Consider the following 25466-nt stretch of genomic DNA (forward strand, 5'->3'; position numbering starts at 1 on the left):
TCTCTCCCTTCGCCTCTTCCTTCGCTTTCTCGTTGGATTTGCACATTTTCGAAGCTTCCCGGGTTTTCGCTTTTCTTTCCCTGCAGAGTAAGTAGGGGTGCTCGGCGCACGAATGTTGGCACACCACGCATGTGTGCTGAGATGCCACTGCGTTGTTCAGATCAACCTGCTTTAATTCTCGTTTCTCTTCTTCCTTGGCGGTCTTTATGGGCCCTGTAAACGAAGCTGCAGTGTTAACCTTGCTTTCGTTCGTCATGGATGAAATACAAAGAACGAAACGCGAAGAAGGCGTAAGGTGTTAAAGTTAATTTAAGCAGCTTGGATACGAAAACCGCACCAGCCACCGTAGTGATTCACAAGAAACGTTTCCAAATTAGCATTTCGTTAGGCAAGGAGATTCTGTATATCCCGAGGTATTTGCACTTCACCTAAAAAAATAGGGCAGGTCAAAGATACAAGTTAATGGGAAAGCCTGCAGGTGACTTGAAGTTCGCTGATGATCGCATAGGCATAGTCCGCTCAAAGGAGTCCGCAGCGACTTGGGATTTAGTAGGAACAAAGACGAATATGCGAAAATTTTTAAAAGGAACTATAAAGGTATATTAAGAGTGGAACGCCCTACCCGACCTGTTGTTGCCGCCCCCACTGAAATGCTTTCGGCTGCGCTCTAACAGCACTTGGGCCAGAGCAAAACCTGACTTGAATTGTTTTTTTTTTTATTGGGTGTGCCGCTGTTACCTGCTGTTCCCGCTGCTATCTGCTGTTTTCGCTGTTTCCGTTGTAACCTGAGCATGCTACCGTAAACGCGATAACCGTCGTATTTTCTCTGTTACCATTAAAGGGGCACTGACACAAAAATTTAGCACCTTGTTTTTTTCGTTGCGATAAGTAGCTAGTGACCTACTTATAACCTGTAGAAACCTCATTTGCTTCAGCGTGCGACGGTTGTTTAATTAGAGGGATTTTAAATGCGGCAAGTCGCAGTTTCGGTTTCAGCGAGTGCCGCGAAACGATGGATTTTGTGGATTTTGTGTGAACAAAGCTGACCACGTGACCGTCGGAGGGATATCACAGAGCAGAGCCGCCGTAGCACTGTCGAATCCGCATCGACGGCAGTTTCTGCGAATGCCCCCACGTACTGATCTCGTGAGGCGCTTAATTAAAAAGCAACCGTGGATGTGACGCGGGCGCTGCGAGTGCAAATGCTACCGCGGCTAAAGAACGACGGGCGACGCTCGAGACGGTGGGTGGCAAGACGCGCGCTGGGAGCAGCCGGCCGGTCTGCCTACAGGTCCGCCTACAGATGTGTTCGGCTCAGCACTGCGGCGGATATTCGAGTGCCGCTCTCGTAAGCGGTGCAGATGACAATTTTTAATGCAACCCGCCATCGCATCATTAACTCCTTTCTCATGTAAGCCACTATGGTCGGGACTTGGGGACAATTTCGTGCAGCGGTAACAAGCTATCACTCGAGCTACCTGCGCCGGCCTGGGCCACTTAGCGGCCGTGGCCGCCGCCTGCACAGCGACCGTGCGGCTAGCTCAGTGGGCTTTTCGTGCCTCCGGCGCGTTTTCGCATCCAATGGTAATAAACAGTAATAGAAACAGAGTGCCTGGAATCGCTGTAGAACTTTGGTCGCGGCCAGCTGCCCGATTAGCTGACGAAATCACGGCGCCTCCGCCGCCAACGATCGGGTCGTTCGTTCTCGAGAGCAGAAGCTCCGCCCTCCGACCCTGCGATTGGAGCGGCGAGCTGGGCGAGCCCGCGTAAAACGCCGGTAGTGCGGAAGCGGCAAACACAAACTCGTGACGTGTTTGGATGTTGTTTATTTACAATTGCGCGTGGTCCTCTGCTGGCTGCTCGGTTGCGTTTCGCACACTTCAAAATTGATTTTAAATATGTTCTAAGCTGTATTCGCCGCTCATATTTTGCAGATGATGTATACGTGTTCCCACCAATCTATCTCCGACGTTATCTCGCCTTCAAAATTTTGTGTCAGTGCCCCTTTAATTATGCTGTGATTGTGAGTGTGCTATTTCAAGTATCACACCCCCGCAACAATAAATAAATAAATAAATAAATAAATAAATAAATAAATACCGTTAAGGGAAGAAACGGCCACCTATACACGGTCACAAAAGATTAGAGGTAGTGGAAGAGCGCAATTATACCCGCCGCGGTGGCTCAGTGGCTAAGGCGCGATGCAGAGGCCAGGGATGCGGTTAGATCCCCGGCCGCGGAGGCCGCTTTTCTGATGGCGGTGAAATGCGAATACGCTCGGGTGTTCGAGATTTCGGCGCGCGTTGAAGATCCCCGAGTGGTCAAAATTACTTCGTGTAGCGCAACAAAAAAAAAAAAAAAACCGACAGAGGGCACAGGGAGGCGACGGGCACAAGCGCTTGTGCCCGTCGCCTCCCTGTGTCTTCTGTCGGTTTTTGTTGCGCTACGTGAAGACATGGATTACCGCTACCAACTATCCGTAACCCAAACTCTGGTCAAAATTAATCCGGAGCCCTCCACTACGGCGCGCTTCATCTAATCAATCAAGAGTACGATTATGTAGTCACAACTACTCATTGGAAACAAGAAACACCACCACAAATAGTCAAATAAAAAATTCCCTAGGGTATAATTATGCGTCCTAAAAGCACTGCCAAGTAACGAAGAGGACTAAAGCAAAGATCGCGGGAGGACCGGGCAAAGAGAGAAAATACACGGAACCTGCGCTGACTATTAACTGGTATGTTTAGACAAAGAAAACGTCATAATATACGCATGCCAGCACAGCAGAGGCGCGCCCTCCGCACACACCATCCGTGCTAACAAAGCCAGATACACGATATTATGCTATTGCGTGTGCGCAGGCACGCCTCGGATGTGCCCGCATGTATATACTATGATGTTTTAGAGCGCAGCTCTTAAACGCCCGCGGCTCATGCGGTTTCGCGCCTTCCCTCGCTGTCGGTCTCGTTGTAACGAAAGAACGGGGAGGACACCGAAGAGAGAGTGAGGTGGAAAGTAGGGGAGGAGAGAATGGCGAAAGTGGGAGGGCGGTATGCCGAGGCTGCCGCGGGAGACGTGCTCCGCTGCGGGGGCCACCCGCTACGAGATATCGAGATAACAGCGCGGTGCGTTCGCCGATGACGCGATCCCTTCATCTGCCGCAGCAGCTAAACGCCGCCCGTGCAGAGGCTGAGCGCCGCCGACGCCTGAGTCCAGAGGCGTGCGCCGCCAAAGCAGCATCTATGCGCCGTCACCGAGGAAACTCTTGATTTCGCGTTGCCCTCAAATTGCGCATTAGGGGTCATCGTAATCGTCAGCCATTTTTTTTAGATGCGGACGCTGAGAGCATCCCTTGTCGGCGGCCCTGTCCTTCCTGCGTGCGTCCGTCGTCGTCGTCGGCGTCCGCACTCTCCTCCGCTCACCCCCTCTCCTCTCCGATAGCGAACACTCTCTCGCGAGGGGCATTGGATTGGATTGGATTGGCTTGGCTTGGCTCGTATTGGATTGAATTGGATTGGATTGGATTGAATTAAAGTGGATTGTGTTGGATTGTGTTGCGTCATAGCGGCGGCAGACGCACTGGCGCCGGCGCGTGCCCAGGTGAGAGCGAACACTCTCTCTCAACATCTGCGGGTGTGCGGCCCAGCGCTCTCTCACTCCGCCGGTGGGCGGCGGTGCGCGCGGGGCTGCGCATGTGCAGTACTCTCTCTCTCCGCGGTCTCCTCTCCTTCGGGCGCGCTGCGCATATAACCGGTGTGCCGCTCTCCGGCGGCCTTTCGGTCGACGGTTGCTCTCCGCTTGCGCTTGAGCCCCCCCTCAGCGTCGCATCACACCAGGGTTTCCGCGAGGGGAGGTGGGCGTAGTTTTCTCTAAACAAACTAGCTGGCATTGAGCACGCGTCCCGCCTGCTTGTCATTCTTTGTCCCCGTCTTCTCGCGCTCTATTTCGTTTTAAACCATAAACCAACTGGCTCAACAAGGCATGCTATTAACGAAGAGGAGTTTACCTCGGTCACCGAGAAGGAAAGGGCCTAACCAATGCTCTCTTCTCGTGTTTGCCTACGAGGCAGAAACATGGTTGGTACAGGCTTTCTGTAAGTTGGTACAGGTTTCTAGACACGGTGGAAGGAACCAAACACCTTCCAAAATAGGCGATTTGGCGTCACGCCCAAAATTAGGAGTCCCGCTTCGTGGATCAGGGAACAGGATAAGATAACGTTCTGGCCGAAAAGAAGATGTGGGAGGGGAGTAGCGCGAGGCATGAATTCCAGAAGGCCGATGACAGACAAACGACAAGTACCCACGTGCACTTGGCCACCGGAAGGCTGCACCGGAGCCTCAGGGAGGTGGAAATTTAAATAACATTGTGAAAGCGATGACATGAGGCAGCTTACGCAACTGAATCAAGTGCGTGGCTGGATGAAAGTCATCAGGAGAAGCCTTCGGCACGAAGTCGACACCTAACGAAGGATGGTGAGGATAATAACGGCGGAGATCTTTGTGGTGGTGGGTACGGTCGTTATAAAGTAACTCGAGTCTGGCGTAAACGTCCGTCTACGGGGAAGGAAACGTTCGGAGGTTTCTGTAATCAGTACGATGTACACCCGCCCAATTTTTTACCAATATCACGGGAGCGTCGACCGTTCGGATGATCAGCGCCGCGTGATGGAGTGATACGGCAAACTCGTCGAGAGTAGCCGCATGCGCACTAAGCAAAGGCCGCTGCTGCCGTCGTCTGCTAGGCTGTTCCAAGAGCAGACGGCCGCCCCGAATTTGGTTATGCGCTTATCCCACTGCCTGCCATACTCGAACTTTTTCTTCAAGACCAGCCGCGGGGCGCCAGCTGAAAACAGAGTAATGTGCCTTGCCGATCGAACCTTGCGCTGAACGAACCTTGTGTTCGGCAACGCTGATTACTGTGTGCTCAGTTGGCGCCACGTGCAAGGTCTTGAAGAAAAGAATTGAGTATGGCAGGCAGTGTGACAAGCGAAGACCAAATTTCGGGGGCGGCCGTCTGCTCTTGGAACAGCCTGGCAGAGGACGGCGGCAGAGACTTTTGCTAAGTGCGCATGCGGCTTCTCTCACCGAGTTTGCCGTATCACTCCATCACGCGGCGCTGATCGACCGAACGGTCGACGCTCCCGTGGTATTGGTAAAAAATTGGGCGGGTGTACAGTAAGCTTGGCTTTGGGACGGGCCAGGCCGCCCATTATTCCGCATGGCATTGCACCGCGGGTGGCAAACGCCACAGCGTTGTTCTTTTTTGCTCCTTCCGAGCAGGCTGCTTATCAGCAGTGCGTGGCTGCCTCTCCCGCACCGGCGCAGGTTGTTCCCGTCGCGCAAGCGGCTCCTCGGTTCGGTCGCAGGCCTCGCACCGGTCTGCGGCGTCCGAACGGAGCGGCTCGGTGTCCAGGGGCAGACAGGCCGCCAAGGCGACCAGGGCCCAGACCAACGGCGGCGAGCGACCCGCCGCCGCCTCGGCCTCGGGCACCGAGGGCGAAGAGGACGAGGTGCCGCCGGCGCCCCCGCCGGCCAGCGTGGGAGGCCAGCAGCGGCAGCCGCAGTCGCACGAGCCCGCGCGCACGGCCGCCTCGTCGCCGCTGGACGCGCGCGCAGCCAACGCCGCCGGAGCAGCAGCAGCAGCGAACCCCGAGCAACCCATCACACGAGCGCTCAGGATGCACCTCCCGCAGGACCTGCGAGACAAGGTGCGGGGCTTCTTCCTTCGGCCTGCTGCTGCTGCTGCGTTGTGTTCGCCCGATTGGCCGCGCGTAGACGTTCCGAGAGGTTCCAGTGCCGTTGTCGCAGGGGCTCCTGTGTGCGCTTGCTGATGCGTTTTGCAGCGAAGCTCTTCGTGGCGAAGTTCCCGCGGAACTTTCGCGTCCGCAGGCAAAAACTTCTAACAGTGCGCGTGTAAAAGCGGGCATTGTTCTCAGCTTGTGCTTTGTCCATGTTTTGACCGTTCCGCGCATTCCGCGATGATGGATTGGGCTGTGTCGAAGGAAACAATGACCGGTGTTACAGGACCGAACCGCACGAGTAATAAGGCCCCGGCATCGTCGGAGTAGCGCGACTGGCGAACAAGTTGCAGGATAGTTGCCTCCATTCCGACGACGAAGAGACAGAGCCGAACACTCTACGGCGAGCAGAGAAAAAAAAAACTGTACTGACGAGTACTATACTCCCTAGTGAGAAATTTCTGCGCAGGACGAACGGCAGTATTCTCGGTCACGACGCATATCTGCTGCGCTTCAGGAAGTCATGAGCGAACGCACGGCGGCGCGCGCTACTGTTCGCTTACCTCGCAGCGCGTCGCCGCCGCCGCCGGCTGTACCATTGGTACCATGTGGTCGTGATTTGGAGCGCAGCAAAAAGACACGAGCGATGAAACAGAGTAGACGAGACAGGCGCTAACTTCCAACTATTTTATTCGGCTACGCATGTGCTTATATTCCATAGGAAAAGAGAGGGCGAGACAGAAGGAGCGTACACATACACAGATGATACGTACACATACACAGATGCACGTTTTTTTAGAAAACTCATTTCGCTAGTATACAGAGCAGTCGAAGTATCACTTACACACTCATTCGCTCTCTCCCTGATATAATACGCTTCAGCTAATTCTCACACCTCCCTGTTCTTACTTTTGATTAGTATTTTTATCTCCTTGAAGCGTGGCTTACAACCGCAGGCACGAGAGTGGGTGGGAAAATGCGCTCGCTATCCTTTCCAAGTTACAATTCATGTTTCCTGGCTCTCTCGTTGACGCAGCGGCCCCGTTTGGCCAACCTTCCGCAAGATAGCGGGATTTCATAGACAATCCCGCTTCATAGCGGGATAGCAGGATTTCATAGTTTTTACTGCAAAGCAGTATCACTCTAACCCCCCCCCCCCTAAAACGGACAGCCACATGTTTGCACGCGAAAATTGAACTCGGGGGCTTCCAGGTTTTAAATCGCTATGGGACGGATGCATGCCGTTCGTTTGGAGGGAGAAGGGCAAGAACCGAAGCGTTGGCCCGAACACAAGCGCGAATGGGGGCAAAAACAACGGAAAGCTGCTGGCACCGCCGTTACCGCCTGAAGTTCAGCTCGTGGAGTAGCGATCGACGAATCCCTGCAGGATGAACAGCAAGTTGCCCGCTTGGAACGCCGGCGTGAGCCAATGTCACTTCTTCAGAGGGCTTTCAGGGGATATTTTCGACGGCGTCGGCCACTTCTAAGCACGCGCACATGACCGGTTGCCGGCTTATGCGTGCGCAGGTTTGTAGTGGAGAATAGTGGGAGGGAGTATGGGGGGCGTGCACGCGCAGCTACAGGCTGCATGCCCGTACTGATGGATGGCATGTACGTTGGGCTGGTGCGAGATTTCAACGCGGATGTTAGACGGCCCAAAGGGACCTGTCCGGAGTCCTTAGTGGTAGAGCGGATGGGGTTTGTGTGTTGGGCTAGGTTCAGATTACCGACGCAAAACCCGTGTCGTGATCTGTGGACGTAAAAAAATGTCGTGTCCCGCAGTTCAGTTGGCTCAAGCGTCAAATGACGCCATTCTTTAAGGTTATTACGACAGTTGCGGCAACAGACTGAACCCGTCCTTACACAAGCAGTAAGATGCTTACGACGCGGGAGAGACACAGGCAGTTCCATGTTTATCTGCAACAACAAAGCTTGGCTACGTCAGAGGTTCATTCAGTTATTGGCTAGGAAATATTCTCCATCGCAATTTACGATAAACGTGTTTTGTTTCGTACACTCAAGTGGGCTTCGTCCAGCTGTGCAGGTCATCCTTCTTCACAGAGTGGAAGGGCACTAATTTTTCTTCTTTCGGGCTTTATGAAATAAACTCCGCCTGATCGACCCGATAAACGATGAAAAGTATGTTTATTTGAGCCTGTCTACACAGCGCAAGCAAAAACGGGAGCTTTACAAATTCACTTCAGTGTCCTTTTAACACCGCGTTCCGCGAGAGAAGAGACCGTGATCCCGCCTAATTGAAAGGGTACATCTACCTGCAATAACGGTCGCAGGGATTGACTTGAGCGTCGCCATCCCGGTGCTGCAGTGATAATCGCGTTCTCGTCGTGGTATAAAAGGATGGTAGATGCCAACATCTGCAGTACACATACTCCGCATAGGCACCCAGGAAATTGTTATGCTGATACATTTTAACACTTTTTCGGTTTCATTCAATAAAACCGGACTTTTTATTTAAGATGTGATGAACTCGCTCCAGCCAATAACGTACTCATACCGCACACCGCTCACGCCGTGTTCGTGCGGCGGGCGTATGTTCCCATTGGTAATCATTAGCCAAACAGTAGCTGCACGCAACGGAGGCGTGCGAAAACGGCTCTCAAATTGGGCAATACGTGCACACACCAACAATGCTTAACTCCACACCGGCTGCGCAGCGCGTTCAGGGAGGGGATTGCTCTGCCAGCGATTCTCATTAACGAATAAATTAATGAAAACTGCAGCCAACGCCTGCTGTTCCCCCACGCCTGTTGCGAAAATGCCCATTTCCCTTTAGGTGTGGGATCGATAACCATTAGCGGCGCTAAAATCTGCCTACCGATTATTGAGCAATTCCCGCGCGTCCCTGTACGAACAGGTGCTTTCAGCGTTCTGTCGAACCCTCCCCTCTCCTCCCGCCCTCCTTTGCAGGAAGCCACCGGCTACGAAGCAGCTCCCAGCTTCGACTGAGCCGTTATTGGACGCGCTCGGATCGTCGCAGCCTTCGGTGGGCGGCCGGGATGAGCTTCCGCTGGGTCTCGCTCGACGCCGTGTGCAAGTGTCGATTGGTAGAGAAGACTGTAGCGCTCACCAGATAGAACTGTAGTAAACCAGCGTGTAGGAAGCAACTGAAGACGATGACGACGGCAGCGACCAAGATGTGCTGTTCTAGGCGTCAGACGTGATCGAACGAACGCGCGAGAAACAGTGGGAATGTGACGGTGTCGACGCTGCATTGTTCCGCTTCAGACCGCGCGCACGCGAGCGATTTTCAAGCATGTAGGAATCCAGGTTGGACGAAACCGAAGGTCCGCGTTGTCACGCATTTTCTTGAGGCGTTTTCAGCCAATCGCTCCTCCGCCTGCATCCGTACAGGGAGGAATCTGTAGCAGCCCGTGTATGTCCAAGAAGCGACCAGTCCAGGGCGACGTGCTCCGTGTCGTCCGGGCGTACTCTGTGGAACGAGCGAGTCGGGAAGAGTGTTCGGGAGCATGCATTATGGTAATAGCGTAAATTTTTACGCCGTGCTGACTGGAAACGCGGTAGCCGTGAGACGCGTTCTGACCTGCCAGGCATGGGAAGGAGTAATCGGCCGAGATATTTTGGAGGAATGCGTCGATTTTGTGCCGATATTGAGTGAACTGTGATCCGCATGGCTGCTTCTCCCAGAAAGCAGCCATCTGCCATTGTATCGCGGTTTTTGAATAAGTAATCAACGCGCCGGCGTCAGCAGGTGGCATTGTCGAGTACACTTTCTGCTGCGGCGCGTTAGCGTGGGACAGCACTCAGCTCACCGCTGCACTTGGAGTGCCCGGAATTGGCGATTGTGAAATACAGTAGACACCCTGGATGTCAAACTTCGTAAAACCTAGACATCGTAAAGTGTAACAAATGAGAAATACTAGAAACGTTCGCTTAATGCAAAGCAGTTGGATTTCACACTTCGATAAAATTGAAATTCCGTAATGTTCCCGGGAGCTCGCACTCTTTTGAAACGCGGCGTAAGCCGTTGCTCGCGAAACCTGAAATAGACGTATTTTAACCAAGTCAACAAATATGTAAACGTTTCAGGTGCTCGGAAGATGGAAAAAATGGGAAGTACATGCGGGCCTGTGGAGATAGGTCGATAAGGCAGTGATGATTCTCATTAGCAACCACACTTAGCTTTACTGTGAACACAAGAAGAGAAACAAAGCTTTTTTTAGCATTTCCTCGCCTTAAAGAGACACAGCGGTTAGTTTAAATATTGTCCAATCACTTCATCAATTTATGGCTTAGAGTGTGCAACCTTTAGTTTAAGCTTCCTTGTTTTTATTCTATGTACGCTCTTTTTTAACGAGAAAAGTCGGTGAAAGCGTGCAGTTTCCTTACCGCTAAAACATTTCCCTGAAAATGTCTCAGGAAAACGAGATATTTAGGCGCACAGATCCCCAGGTAGTTTAAATTAATCTATAGCAGCGGGTGAAACTGCCAAAATTTAATAATCTTTCTCACCCAATTTAGGGACGTTGGTGCAACGACAGCTTGCAAGTCGAGTGCGACAGGCGTCATTTAACAAATTTTGAGCACACATAGCATGCAACAGAAGTTGTAACTGAGCAAAAACAGACCATGGTGATAGTGCATTAGGCTACCAACAACATTGAGAATATTTTATAAAAATACCATCCAACTACTCTAAAAGTCCGTGCTAATTGCGAAACCGCGGCAACGCGGGAGATGGCCGACGCTTAACATTTTTTCCCCTGTGTTTACACATAAAGGAAGGTTTAGGCCTTCACTACATAGTAAAATAAATAACCGCAGAGAGTCGAGCGATGTAGTGCAGCTATAAGTTAAAGTTCGTAAATTTACTAAAATGTTTCTTAAACACCATCTCTTTCTTCTATTGATTCCAGATGGTAGGTTAGGCTATATATTTTTGACATTTATCCGCAGCGGCAACTTAGCCGGAATAGAATCCTTGTGACCCTTGTGCGATCATCTTAAGGCGTGCTTCTTTTGGCTATGCATTCATGCAACACCCCTGCTGAGGCGAACGAAAAATGGCTGTGAAGACAAAAATTGACACAAACCTGTAGTGCAGCCTTACGGCTACAAAGGAAATATATGCAGCTTCCTGGGAAACTTCGCTGTTTAAACTCGTCCTGTTCTGGGGTTCGAACTCGGTACAACCGTCTGTCTAGGGCAGTCGCCTACTAACTAAGCTAACCATTCCCTGGCGTATTGAAGCGCAGCAAAGACGAGGACAGGAACACAGACGACGACACACAGAGCGCTCTGTGTGTCGTCGTCTGTGTTCCTGTCCTCGTCTTTTTTGCGCTTCAATACGCCAGATGTACCAACTCGCCCAAACCAATACACTCCTAACCATTCCCATCTCGAGAGCGGTCAACATGAAGTGTGGGACAAATGTAAGACGACCCGTTTAGCCGAAGCCCAGAGATGGAGCAAGTTCCTGTGGGGGTAAAGCCTGACACCTACGTGAAATACAGCCGTACGGCCGCCAAGGAAAGCCAGCCGATCCCATATGGCTGCAGTTCAGGTGAATGTCAAATTTTTCCTCCTCGGGAAGTTTTTCCACCTTGGGGGTTTCCCCAAAACCGGTCGTCCAAAAATGGCTGTGTACACAATTCCATGGTGTTTCCTTTTACAGCGTAACTCGAAGTTTATTCTGACGCTCAGAATAGTTTCGCCAATCTGACCAGCAGCTTCTCAAGCGGCTTCACACACGTCCCGCGACGATTCTTTTTGAATGAAGCACTTTAAAAAAAGAGAGGATGCCCGCCCGTGTGCAATGTTTCACGCTTCTGTAAGTGTAAGTAAAGGCTATGCACACCTTCCACTTCTTATGTCAACGTCATTTGTTCCTGCTGCTGTCACACGCTCCAGTGGCGCTCACGCCACTGGGGCAAGTCCGCTGACTCATTATTTCCTTCCGTCTATATAAACGCATAACGCGTTTTGAAGCCTGCGAAATACAGGACATTGCTGAATAATAATAGTAATGAAGTTTCGCCCGCTCTAGACTCAAGAACGGTCGGGAGAGCCATCGGTAGAAGTGTTTTGTAGAGGATATCGGCATCATTGGCATGATGCCTTCCAGCTGTCTTCGTTTCTTTCTTTCGAAAAGCCGTGCAGCCTAAACCCTGGGTTCAATAAGCACGCGCCTATGTCAACTTTGTTTCAGGAAGCCTTTCAAACGCAGGGCAATTAACAAACAATATACGGCGCAACTTCAACACTGGTAAAATTATTAAAAACATTTAAAACTATGTATTCTCCTTCTCTCTCCCTGTTTTACTTTGCGTTTAAACATTATTAGCGCGACAGCGTAACCGCTGTTCGAAATGATAATAACGACCGCTGCAGCGTACTCGATTACCACGCATGTGAACGCTGATGTGGACTTAGGAAGTGAAAATCATCATTGTGTACACACGTCTCCACGGATCGTCGCGAAACGCGCGCCAATACTTTAAAGCCTTTATTCCTCAGAAAAGGAATTCCTTTCGAAGTGTTTCCCGTGAATGAAAAGGTGAGGAAACAATGGCGGAAAGGGGTGATAGAGGGTTCCCTGGCTCCCAAGAGAAATGCCCTGAAGCTGGAGCGGGCGAACGGATTTTGTTCAGAGCCCGCCCATATAAAAAAGCACCTGAAAAAATATTTTGACGCAAACAGAATGGTGAGTTGACCCTACGCTTTCAGGGCAGGTTTTCAGTCTATATCTCGAGGTACCTTTCTTTTCTTCAGGAAAAGCTAGAGCCCATCACTGCCTCAAACCGCAGCAGCAAAGTAGCAAAAAAGTGCAACCCAAACCAATAACGGAAGTACAACTTCGTGGTCAAGTGCACTTCAATCGAGGGAAAGGGTGAGCACAAAATTAAAAACACTTCGTGTCAAGTCGGCTGGTCTTTCGGGTTTTTTTTTTTTTTGTTTTTTTTTTGTATAAGGAAGGGCGTAGTGCCTTAAGTTGGTAATCAGGTCCTGAAGAAGAGTACATTAATGTCGTTATCTAGTACCTCTTCTACTCGTGGTTCCTGATTACAGACTACTGGGGATACAGCGACCTTGCCACTGGCGGGCAAATAAGATCAGACACCTTCTTGTGGTTTCATTTTTATTTTTGCAAACAAAAACAAATAGTCCTCAGGAAAACGGGCATGCGCGGTGTCCTGCGCATGCGTAGGCCAGCGTCGTCGGCGGGCCTTCTTATCCGTGCCAGCCACCCTTGCCGAAGCCGCCGTAGCCTCCGCCTCCGTAGCCTCCGCCTCCGTAGCCTCCGCGGAAGCCGCCGCCGTAGCCTCCGCCGCCGTATCCGCCGTAGCCTCCGCGGAATCCGCCACCATAACCGCCCCCACCGAAGCCGCCGCCTCCGTAGCCTCCACGTCCGAAGCCGCCTCCGAAGATGCCAGCGTAAGCCACTGCCGCCGCCGAGAGCACCAGGAGAGCGAGGCACAGGAACTTCTGCAGAGAGTAGGAGTGATGGTGATGATGTCTGAATGTTGCCCCCTTACATGAAGGAATGTAAACGTCATCTGGCCTACGCAATTCAGATGCTAAGGTTTATTTCTGTGGTTTTTTTAAACTAAGGATGACATATTCCTTTGATCATACACTCTAGCTGTTGTGACGTCCCTTGTGTAAAAGTTGCCTAAACATAGAAAGTTGAAATTTTGCTCCATCGCAACTTGGCAAAAAGAACGAAAGGCATACGAAAGAAAAACTTTCAGCGCCACAGCTGGCAAAGAACGCACAAGTGGCCTAGAATGGAACTGTCGTGCGACCATTGCTCTTGACTGCCAGCCCTCGTTGCCACCTCGTAGAAGTACAGACTACTGCTTCCGGATTCGTAAGCTGCATGCGGTCTCGGAGAAACAGCAATCGTCCTTGATTTTTATTTTTGATTACAGAAGTTTCGCCGAGAGAGAGAGAGAGAGAGAGAGAGAGAGAGAGAGAGAGAGAGAGAGAGAGAGAGAGAGAGAGAGAGAGAGAGCAACTCTTCTTTAGCTCATTTATACGTAGGAGTGCCTTCTCAGTCCGGAAGTCCAATCGCTTTCTTCGCATGTTCCGCCCTCTCCGTCAGCATGGCCTGGTCGGCGAGGTGTGCGATGGAAGCGCAGTCTCCCAAGCTAGAGAAAGGGGGTGGCAATTCCGGGTTTTGACTGCATTCCCAGATTACGTGATTCAGGGAGGCTGTTTTACCGCAGAGCTTGCATTGCGGTGAATGCTGGTTAGTGTGCTGCTAATGAAATCGAACTGGATGAGGGAACGTGTTGGGTTGAAGAAGACGAAGCGTGGATCCTTGGTGTTTACTTAACTGAGGATGTGGCGGTGAATAGATCCTTCGTTCTAGCCGGTAGTGCTGGGTAATGTCCCGGTAGGAGAAAAAGGGGGTTGGGTCAGGCTCTCTCCTCCCATGGCCTGGTTGGCGAGTGCGCAGGCCATCGCGTGGTCGAAACCGTTTCCCGCGAGGGAAGAGTGTGCCGGGGCTCATACTATCATGACTTTCCGGTTTGGGGGGTTTGCGCCCATGAGTGCTGCTGAAGTCGCCATTCCCGCAGTGCAACTTCTGTATGCCTGCTGCGAGTCGGAGATCATCGTAATTGCCTTGGTTTTAGTAATAGCCAGCGCTATGGCCTATTCTTCCGCCTCTTGGCTCGTAGTTCCGGGAATGGTTGCGCTGGTGAGGCATTAGTCTCCTGTCGTCACCACCGCCACCATTGCTCTCTTGTTTGCAGCTTGCTGCGTCTGTATACACTGCTTCCTCGTCGATGCCGTACGTCTTGTCTAGCGCTTTGGCCCTGCCCTATCTTCCTCCTTCGTGATGTTGGGGATTCATGTTCCGAGTGATTGGCCTAATTTGTATGCACTGCCTAGTTTCGCCGAACATTGAGCAAACTCGAGATGGGCACAGAAAAACCGCTCCTTACAAGAGCCGCATCGGGCAAATGTAACATCCAAAAATGGAAAGCACTGGCCGTTAGAACAGCTCGGACGCCTCCGGGACGTCGCCGAGAAAGAAAATGATTTGAACGATCTGATGCACATCGGTTCTGGAAGCTCAAGCAAGCCTCTTTGGTTTATTTGGATCACTGGGCACCCCCAGATGTATTGTTCTCCTCTTTCGCTTGTGCGCATCAGACTCAGCATACATTCATGCTTAGGAAGCGTTGTCCGATACGCGCTCGACCATTCCGGGAGCTCAGGACTAGCAGTTCCTTGTGGAAACAAGGTTGCTTTCTTCTTCTTTGTGCGTATATTACACTGCGCTACGCTTCAGAGCACGCGCACAGATTTCTTGTAGACGACTCTAAGTGATTGGGCATTGATTGATCGATCGATCGATTGATCGACTGATTGATTGATTGATTGATTGATTGATTGATTGATTGATTGATTGATTGATTGATTGATTGATTGATTGATTGATTGATTGATTGATTGATTGAACTCTTTGACTTAGCGGAACGGTTGAGTTGGTTAAAGGTTTCGTAAAGCTTTGTCCAAGCCACCTATGTGGGCATGTGCTACTCCATGTGTACGTCTACAACACTGTGCCCGGCTCCAGAGTATGCCCACAAGCTTGGGACTGCGCCTGGTATCTTGTGTTCGAACCACGCAGTGCTTGCATGCGCATTGAAATATACCCGAAGCGTAGCCTATTGAACAAGACATCGAACGACGGGGCCAGTGCAGCCGCCGGGCGTTTCTTCAGAGAGCCGGGCAGCTGTTTTGTCGCGGGGAAGTCGGAGAATTCATGCAAGACAGTTCTTTATTTGAACTTTCTTCGCTGCGGCAAACAAGCCACGCCTTATCATAGCGGAAAATTTAGTCATTCTAAAAAAAACACGGTGCCCAGGCGATTGTACCTCTGCGTGGGCAGCACATCAAATCAAACCGACCTTTGGCAGTTCTGCCCGTTGACTGAAAAGCACACTCGTTGCTGCCTTGCGGTTGCGACGGCGTGCTCTGAAGCAAGATCCGAATGCACGCAGTTTTGCGACGCGATAACGAGTACCATGTTACCGCCTCTACGCCTTTGCTGCCTGAATTTCGCTGGCGTCCGCTGTGAGCTCAATCACTACCGCCAACCCGCAGGGTGCTTATCTTTCTTATTTTTCGCATAGCCTATAACCTATAGAAAATGAGAACAGACTCCTTGTTTTGAAGTGAACGTGCATATTTAGTACACTAGTGTGTTCGCAAAGAGGAAGCATTGTTTCGATGAAATGACTGAGCAAAAAACGTCTCGACTAAACTGATAACACGTTTGAGAGGAGATAACCGGCATGTTCGCTCATTAAAAAGCATATTTTATAATTCCTTGTAGTTTGTCAACCTGTGTTTGTAGATCTTTCGAACACATGTAATGTTACTGGGTAAAGGGATGACACACATAAATGGTTCAAAGTTTACATTTGTTCGGATGATACTTTTTCTGGTAGCTACAATTTTTTCTTGGGTCTTCATTTGTTTTCGCCTACGCTACCGAAGGGGAAAGTGCATCTCAACAAACACGGCAAATCTGGACGCACAGCCCAAGCTCCTCGCCGATCTTGTACGTTCACTCCTGGTGGGAGAAAACAGAAGGCCGCTTGCAGAGCTGCAACGCCGACCCTCATCCCTACACAAACACTACACAGCGAGCAAGGCGAGCCATTGTTTACGAGGAACGTGTTTAGGTTATGAAAACCTGCACAGCGCCCCCAGCACTCGCCGAGTACCGGGGCTTCGTTTGCACTGCATATACGCACTGCACCCGTCGTAGAAAAAAGAAACAAGAAAGTAGCATCTTCTTCCCGCTGCTGCGGCGCAGCCACATTTCCCCGTTTGTTTGCGTAACCTTCCCTTTCTTTTCCCCTTGTTTTAGGAGTTTGGTATCTGCGTCCCCTCTCGCAACATAACGGCGAGGAACTCAGACGCGAACGAAATGGGAAAGCAAATAAACAAGCCCGCAGCCGCCAAAAGAAATGGCGAAATCAAATCCCGGTCCTCCTCGGAAGATGGCCAGATGGAAGAGGCAGGCAGCGGCGCGTGACGCTCTGGATTGCGGCGCTGCTGCCGTTGGCGATCGAAGCGCGTGCTTCATCGCGTGTGTACACCGGTGGCACCCGACAGAACATAAAACGGCTTGGCCGTGGAACGAGCGCAAGAACACGCGTGTTTAGGAAAGAAAGGCGGGGCGAAGTAAGCGTAAATCATGGCCCAACTCGAATGCACCGGGCGTGGCTTTTCATTCTCGGCATGGGTGCACGCGGCTCTTGTTACGAACCCTGCCCAAACTGGGGGAAGCGTAGCGGAATAAAAGAACGCAGAGCGGCACTGTACATTTCGCGCAGGCCACACTGCCCCCCTTCGGAATGTTTGGTCTGGTTTCTGATGTTGGCCCGGGATGTGTTGTAAGCCGGCCTACAGCGAAAATCTGCCTGTCGACCACGCAATGTCGGCCGTGATGTGTGATTATAATAAAGTCCTCAGTACAGAATGCTGTCTTCGTTATAAGCGATACTTCATTCAAATCCCTATACAGTGCAGTGAGGACCTGGCAAAACTTTGAATAAAGCCAGGCCTGGAGTGCGCAGGCGACTATACGTTGGAACTGTATAGCTAATGTTGCTGAATTAAAGAAGACATTCCTAGTTTTACCTGAGTACACAAAAGGTTGTATGCAGGCTATTGTGCAGCTAGCTACGTCTCCAAAATGCACATACCGGCACAGGCAGTTTTGTTGTTGTTGTTGTTGTTTACAGGCAATCATCGTCCTTCCATCAGTTTACACGTTGGTTGACTCATTGATAACCACCGGGGCTAGTAAATTCAAATTATGGTGGAATGGCTTGCTGTGCTTGAATATTTCCTGAACAATTATAATCTATTAATTGCCCACTCCTCAATCCTCAATTCCAACCTTGGCTTTCACTTCATACTCTGTCCCCCCCCCCTGTCTTTATTTCCATCATTAACTTCCCTTTTCGTACAGAACTCCACAGAGCGGTTCAGGAACTTAAAGCATCCAGAAGGGCAACTGAAAATTTCAATAATTCCACTTCTCTGCCCCCTCGGCGCTGACAGGTAGCTAAAATGCGCTACTCCTTCCACTTACTTTGACGGCACCCAGGACCTAACCTTAACTAACCACTGCGTTCTGTTGTACGCGAGCGACCTCTCCTTTGATAACACGTTTGACAGGAGGCTTGTAGGCTTCAACCTGCAGACGGCAGATTGGTGTTCGGCTCTGAGTCATTGCAGCGATCAATCTGCGCTCTACACAGCATATTTGCCGGCAGATTTATGCTACCCCGGTTGCTGAGGCACGCATGCTGCGCGGGCTTCTTAGACATCAATGGGTATGAATGTGGAGTAATGATATACTCCCGCCACGTTGGCATTAAAGTAAGCAGGGGTTTACAGAGGATCGTATCGCGGTCGAGAAAAACCATTATTGGTGGAATACGGGCAGACGACTTGAGAACGCACTGCCAGCTCTGTGTTCGTGTGGTACACTCTCATTAAACGGAACTTGCAAGCGGAATTATCGCTGAATATTATGGTGGATTCCATTCTGTTATACAGTTTGAGTTTTTACGAAAGTACAACCAGTTAGTCGTGAGGGCACGTAGTGGGAAAGGATTACAATTCATCATTTCTCAAGTGCATGAAGGTAATTCTGGCTTAACAGCCCATGGACCCGCAAATGCTGTCGGGAAAGGCAACGCCCTCCATGGGAGGATAAAGCGATGGAGCACAGGAAAGGAGCATGCAGATAAAACGTACCATGATGATCTCTTGGGGAGTTTCAGCTAAACCACAGCCCAATGGGTATGACGATTCCTTCGAGGTACAACGGTTGTCTGCGTCCACGAAGGCGCCGTTCGAGTCCTTTTATACTGCAGGACTGAAGTAACGCTAAGTGCGCTGTGCTATAGGCGTGGTTTGAGTCCTCTGACGTGAGCGCAGCTTTCGCCTGCTGGACTGAAAACGGGAGAGGGTTTGAGTAAGCGCGGGGACTCCGTTGTGTGGGAGGTGGCGGAGGTTACACCGGCAGCGGGCGCCTAACTAGGCCCGGACAGCTCTGACCGACTTGGGAAAGCGCGCAATGCCACAAGACGAGCCCCTAAAGGACGCGGCCTGTCCTCAACCCCCTCCCCTCCCCTCTTTCGACGCCCTTTCCCGTTTCCTTTCTGTATTCGTCTCGCCGACGAGACTGACAACCACTGCGCGCGCTGCAGCGGAGAAAGCGCAATTTCACCTCCCGGAAAATGCACGCACGCGAGAAAGTAAGAAGAAAAGCCAGTTCTTGCGATCCTTGATTGAGATTCTGCCAAACGGCGCTAACATCGCAGTCCGCAGCCGCCCATTGACCGGCGACGAGCCGAGAGGAGGTGCTTGGTTTTTTGTTAACCCGGTTTTACCGATATGTGGATCAAAGTTGCCTGCATGCACGCAGCGCGCGGGTTTACGCGATTGCGTTAGATCGCACGATCTCTCACCGTAGTTCAAGATTATTCTCCCGGTTTCCGTTGTTTTTCATCTTTTCTGGCAGCCCTTCTCCCTCGCGTTCACAAGTCGGCAACCTTCACTGCCCCGGAACGGCTCGCGGGTGTCTGGGGCGGCCAGCTTGCGTGCGCTCATGATGTACGAGCTTCAAAATCTGTGTTTATAACGGCCACCTCTTCGCCAATAGGGGGAGTAAACGATAAGCGGCCGCCGGGGCGATCGACCTTGCTTTGCAATTCCTCTGTTGTAATTGCGCTTTCCTTTACGTCCACCTCAAGTGTGCGCATATTAACGTGCAGCTCGGTAATTGCATCCGGGGCCTGTATCACATGGGAGGAACCTTGGAACATCTCGGGGCAGAATAACGCCGATGTGCGGAGGGCCGGACCGGTAATCTCATTCACGGGCTAAGATGCAAAAACGTACAGCCCCCGTGTAGTGCGTTGGTGTGTTGCCGCCGTGTTATTATCGTGCGTCGTGACGCGTTCATGGTTCGATAGTCTCCGCCGGGGCAAGGACTGGAGGTGGTCTGCGCCTATAAAACTTCGCGGCAACCTGCAGTGAAAAGCTTTCTCAACGGCCAGACGCGGCGGCGGTGCTACCTGGAATGATTTAGTTGCTCTAGCAAACAGTGCAAGACACTGCAGAGCACTGCGAAGTCCGGGTTTTATTCACATCGGGATAAGCGGCGAAAGAGACGCGAAGTGCGGCTGGTTTTGCGCGTTCTCGATAGTACGACATGATAAAGAACGAGTCATTCTCAGTGGGCTTTTGCTTTTTTAGCGTGGGTTAGCGTAGGTGAGCAAAAGGGGTTTTTCGAGCTATTATCAGTTAATCTCGAACACGCCCTGCCTCCTCCCAAGCACCCCCACAGGGTAGGGTATTACACAACGACTACGATAATGTAAATCCGCTTAAACGGGTGCCTGTCAGGCAAGATTGTCATTGTGTCATTGCAGGAACATCAAATGTATCTGCCATTGCCCAGTTGTATTATTTTGATACGAATGATCTCGCTTTGGCGACTATATGTAGTTTCTCATTCAAGATAGTGCGTGGAGAACGATATTGTGTTGCTGGGACTTTTATTATTCGTAACCTGTGCGCATCGAGTTGCCCTATTTCTACTGCCAGGCTATCACTGCTAAATACGTAATTCGGCGGCTGCAAAGGTTTCGTTCTCGATAACAGAAACGAGCCTTTAACGCGTCAGCCTTTGCTGCGGAATTCTGACCGAGAAGCGAGGGTCCTAATGCGGGTTACATGCGGCGCACCATTGCCATTCGCTGAGCCCGAAGCCGTTTCCAAGTAAAAACAACGCTACAGGCAGCCCAAAAGTATATGCCGACCAGCCGCGGTATAAGACATAAAATAGGCCGATGAAAATCTTCTGGTCCAATGTTTCTAAAGTGCAGTTCATAGGCTTAGAGCGCGTCCAAACAGGAAGGAGAGGTGGAAAAGTGAATGGAAAGGCTGGGAGGTTCACCAGCTGCAGAGCTCGGTTTGATGCACTGCGCTGGGGGTTGGGTTATATGTAGATAAAATAGAGCGCAGGAGACGAGGGGGACATAGAAGCGGAAACCTGTGAGCTCTCATAGTCCCTTTCTCGGACAATATAGGCGTTTTAGTAAATCTGCATCTTTCAGGAAACAGGGGAGAGCGGCTGGGATGCCTTCCGCTTGAGTTTGTTCTGTAATCCAAGAAGGTCACCTCCTATTCCTAAGCGTTATTCCTATAATAGTTCATCACATGGTTCGTTAGGCCGACCGAAGTTTTTTTTTTTAAATTGCTCAGTAAATGTCGGAGTTTCTGCAACATCAGTTAGCATTTTTTAGAGTGACATAGGCAGCCTGCGAGTGACTGCGTCAAAGTATAAGGCTGGGCATTGAGTAAAAATTTTAATGCGATTAATCGGCAGGTATTAATCGATTTATTGACCGGTTAATCGGTTCGTGTAGTTTATAGAAGAAATAAAAAAGTATTAGACCAGACTTCGAGAATAAAGTCCCTCTTTTTTGTTTTGCTATCAGGTCGTCAACACGGAGGAGCTGAAATTACATTGTAAACTCTCTCATGTGTGCGGGTGTTCACAGTCTGTCCAGGCGGGCTAAACAGACCCTCTCACGGAACACATGCGGCCAGAACGCGGGCTTCTCAAAGGAGTGAGCCTGGCGCATCTCGTCTTCATTTCCACTACTTGCGGTTCTAACGATGGTGTTATAAAAATGGCTTGTTGCTATCACACTAAACTTTTTTACACCCTTTTAGCCAAAAAGGGTGTAGCATAAGTTGAAAAAGGGTGTTGGGAGGCCTTTACACCCTTTTTCTTGAATTTCAACACCCTTTTCCTAGCTCTACACCCTTTTTGTGTAAAAAAAGGGTGTTGATCAACTTCAACACCCTTGGTTTTTCTTAGAGTGTTGAAAGGCTGTGGAAAAGGTGTTCAGCTGTTCATTTAATAAGGCCATGCTTGGGTGCATAATAGCACTGTAAAGACGCAGACATCCCCTCATATACTCCTCTACTCGCAAGAAATTTTCAAACGCAAAAAAATAGTTGCTCGTATGCAATGATCGCTCATTTCCATATGCGGTGCACCTCATTCCCCAAGTTTAGCTTTGGCACGTGAAACACAAACACCAATTTGAACCTTCAAAATTAAAAAAAAAGACGATAGTCGCGTGGCGAAAAGGGTGTTTGCCGACTGCAACACGCTTGGCTTTTTGTATGTTGTTGAAACGGTGTGAAATAGGTGTTTAGTTGCAAAAAAAGAACAGCGGAGCTGGGGGTCGACCTAGTTTGTTCCGGTGTTGCTAACTTTTGTTATGTTTGCTAAGCTTTGCAATGTTCTTGACAAGCTAGGATGACCGCTGAGGGGTGAGGCCAAGTTTAACCGGATCTTACAAGGTTGTTCCGATGTGTCCCCCCCCCCAGCCATGGGATCCAAGGGCGAAACAGCTATGCTGTTTCTCCAGCCTTGCCCCACTACTGCAAGCTGCGCCAATTTTTTGCCTTTTAGAATCCAAAAAGGACTAGAACTTTTGAAGTGGTATAGTAAGAGGTGCGCATACGCATACGCTCCTCGAACAGGTTCGAAAGCCGACTTCACTGTTATAATACCCTATCTGCGGTGGTGCACCATTTACAGGTGCTGCAGTTCTTTTTCTTTGTATTTTTTGCTAACGCCACCAAAAATAGCTCAAGCTTAAAGAGCTCCACTGGTAATAGATTATGCCAATTCATATTGCTTTAAACATCGTGAGGTACAAAACACCCACCGCTTGTAGAAAATGTTCAGCCCACCCATGTAAACAGGTACAAAAAGCCTCCAAAGTTGGAGGTCTCTTCACCTTTTTTCTTAGTTGGCGGTCTTTTCTTGCACCCTTTTTATTACACCCTTTTTCTTTACGCCCTTTTTCTTAGTTTCGAACACCCTAATTTATAGCTTTACGCCCTACTGGGAAAAAGGGTGTTGAAATAACAAACACCCTTTTTGAAGGGTGTTTAGGTGGCGGAGATTTCTTTGGTATTTAATAAAATTCTGTAAGTTATGGTACACAAAAACTACGTCGCAACTAAAAAGTTTTTGTAGATACGCGTGTTGATTTGTGTGTTTCATAGTAAAATCCATACTTCCAAAATTAGCGCTAAAATATCTGTTTTTTTGCGACAAGCCCATCGACCCGATTGGGGGGCTTTCCTCTTCTGGATGTAAAAGCAAGAACAGCACACGTATTACTAAGTAAGTATGGTCTCTCTGTACCGCTTGCATCCCGTTGTTTTTCTTGCTCAATTCATTTGTGTTCCAACTGTAACTTGTGCGTATTGACTGTTTGTGTTGAATGCTGCGCGCTTCGTGTTGTTGAATGCTGCGTTGTGTTGAATGCTGCGCGCGTGCTACCCTTTTTCTAGGGTGTTGAGCATCCTCAACACCCTTTAAGAGTGTTGAGATCAACACCCATTTTTCATCCGTACACCCTTTTTTTGCCAAAACACCTTTTAAGGGTGTAGTCATGGGACGAGATTTTTACACCCTTTTAGGCAAAAAGGGTGTAAAAAAGTTTAGTGTGGTATACGCAGAGTTTTGGGGAGCTTGATATCCGGTAAACTAGGCTCATGTGAGTTTAACCGATTAACTGGTTGATAAATTTAAACGAAAAACAATGCATTAATCCGATTGATCGGTATGTTTGTACATTAATCCGATTGATCGGTAATCACCCACCCCTACTTCAGAGTGCTTGCTGAATGCACCCCAGCCCGTACAATTCTAGGACTGATCTGGTTCCAGGGGCCAGGAGCTATTGGACTCATATGGGACTCGTGACTAGGGTTCCACCCCGTCTGACGCCTGCGAGCGTCACCTGAAATGGGCTCAGCGAAAGTTGTTTCTCTCTCTCTCTCTCTTGGTTCTCATGGCTTAGGTCAACGCTGACAACTTGTCCAAGATGGTTACTGCATTAATCGACCCACCTCTTCTAGTATACTTTACTACTTCGGCTAAAGGTGAGGTTTTCTTCAGGTGTTCTCAACATATATTTCAAGCTCTTTACATTCATCTTCAACCATACGACAGAGGCTTCTGAGCACAGTTCGTGAGCATTCCTTGAATGTGCTGTCCATAGTCACTGAACGACACAATGTCGCCCGCAAATCATAAGGGGTTTAGTGTATACCTCTGACTGCTCCCAACCACGCCTCATAAGCACCCCTTCTGGACAGAGGTGAGCAATTTTGGAGAGATAGCATCTCCCTGTCTCACGCACTTGAGGGATGACCCTGCCCGTGCATCCTTTGCATATGTCCTCCAAGAGCCCTTTGTAAGTCTTATGAATTCCCCAGTCTCTCAACGCTCTCAGTACTGCGCTGTATAAACAAAATTAAACTATTTCTTGTTATCTATCACAGTGCCATACCTCTTTGAATTTATCTCAACCCTCTTGTATGTATGTATGTATGGCCCTGAGGAAAGCAAGTTCTCTTTGCTGAAACGTAGGCCACAATCGTGCTACCTTGTTCGAAGTTTTTCTTCTCTTGTATGTATGTATGTATGTATGTATGTATGTATGTATGTATGTATGTATGTATCTATGTATGTGTGTACAGCTGCCGTCAAAAGTAATTGGAATACGGTCCCGTAAATTTACAGGGCTAAAGCGTTGTGCTGCTGAGCACGAGAACGCGGGTTCGATTTCCGGCCACGGCGGCTGCTTTTCTGATGGAGGCTAAAAGCGGAAACGCCCGTTTGCACGATATTTCGGCGCACGTTAAAGATCCCCAGGTGGGCAAAATTAATCCGGAGCCCCCCACTATAAACGGCGCGCCTTATCACCTGCGTTGTGTCGGCGCGTTGAACCCCACAATCGTAAATTTTTCAGGAATTTCTCCTTTCGAAAAATGCCTGGCTGCATTGTTGTGCGTTTGAGGGAGTCCTCCCTAATAAGCAACCTGTAAACCAATAATGGCTATCATAAAGCCAGTCAGACAGATATTTTGTGATATTCACAAATCCTTGTTCCAGTCACTTATGACGGCACCTGTACGTATATATGTCCGTATATGTACATATGTACGTACGTGTCAATATGCGTGCGTGCGTAAATATTAGTGGGCGTGCGTGTTAAGCGATCGGCTCTCCGGCCCTCGCGAATTTGCCAAATGGAGCGGGCGGAAGTATTTGCGTCGTGCATCCCCAAAATCAAGCGCTGCGTTGCAACGTGCAGGAAGCAGGCTGAGCTCGAGACGCCATTAGCGCTCAGTAAGCCACTGACAAAGCTTCCGAAGCTCCCCGCCGCTGATTATCCCCAGCCCTGCCAAGGGTCGTCGGAAGCAAAGGAATCATTCACGTTTCCTGCAATCAAGAACCTCCGTATGGCCCAGCGATGCTAGTAATCGCTACTCAGCGCGGCAAACCTCTAGCAGCAAACCCGTCGAACGATGGAACATAGCCTGCAGTAACTACGACGACACCAGGGAGCGGCCGTAAGCAAGGTAATAAAGGTGGCTTCGTGCACAGGCGCTTAACCTTCGGCAATGCGACGGCATCGCGAAGCGGCGCACAGGATGACGCACGAGCAGGCAGGCAACTGAGCAAAGCGATGCCGTCCCTTGCGCCGTCGACCCCGACTGGTGAGCGGGGACGTCGAGCAGGCTTAACCAAAAAAACCGAGGCCGCCTTAAGCGGCTTCAGAAGGCGGATGCTCGGGCTTCAACAGAGCTGCAGGCTCGA

The 25466-nt window shown here is 50.1% G+C and overlaps 2 protein-coding genes across 2 annotated transcripts in view; one reads left to right on the forward strand and one right to left on the reverse strand.

Moving 5' to 3' along the window:
* LOC144178145 (uncharacterized) overlaps positions 1–11582 on the forward strand; it is a 317073-nt gene extending 305491 nt beyond the window's left edge. Inside the window, exons 7-8 of the mRNA XM_077705716.1 lie at positions 5328–5710; positions 8669–11582. Coding sequence (XP_077561842.1) covers positions 5328–5710; positions 8669–8707 — 422 coding nt within the window. The 3' untranslated portion in view covers positions 8708–11582. The remainder of the gene's footprint in view (positions 1–5327; positions 5711–8668) is intronic.
* A 1073-nt stretch (positions 11583–12655) lies between these two features.
* On the reverse strand, positions 12656–18820 carry LOC144178146 (uncharacterized). Its single transcript, XM_077705717.1, has 2 exons — positions 18515–18820; positions 12656–13204 (listed from the first exon to the last, which is right to left on the reverse strand). The coding sequence occupies exons 1-2, from the start codon at positions 18515–18517 to the stop codon at positions 12950–12952; spliced, it is 258 nt and encodes an 85-aa protein (XP_077561843.1). The 5' UTR covers positions 18518–18820; the 3' UTR covers positions 12656–12949.
* Positions 18821–25466: the final 6646 nt, after the last annotated feature.

This window comes from Haemaphysalis longicornis, unplaced genomic scaffold (genome assembly GCF_048455015.1).
Source record: "Haemaphysalis longicornis isolate Haplotype H1 unplaced genomic scaffold, Haemaphysalis longicornis Haplotype H1 scaffold_4, whole genome shotgun sequence".
In the NCBI taxonomy this organism is placed as follows: Eukaryota; Metazoa; Arthropoda; class Arachnida; order Ixodida; family Ixodidae; genus Haemaphysalis; species Haemaphysalis longicornis.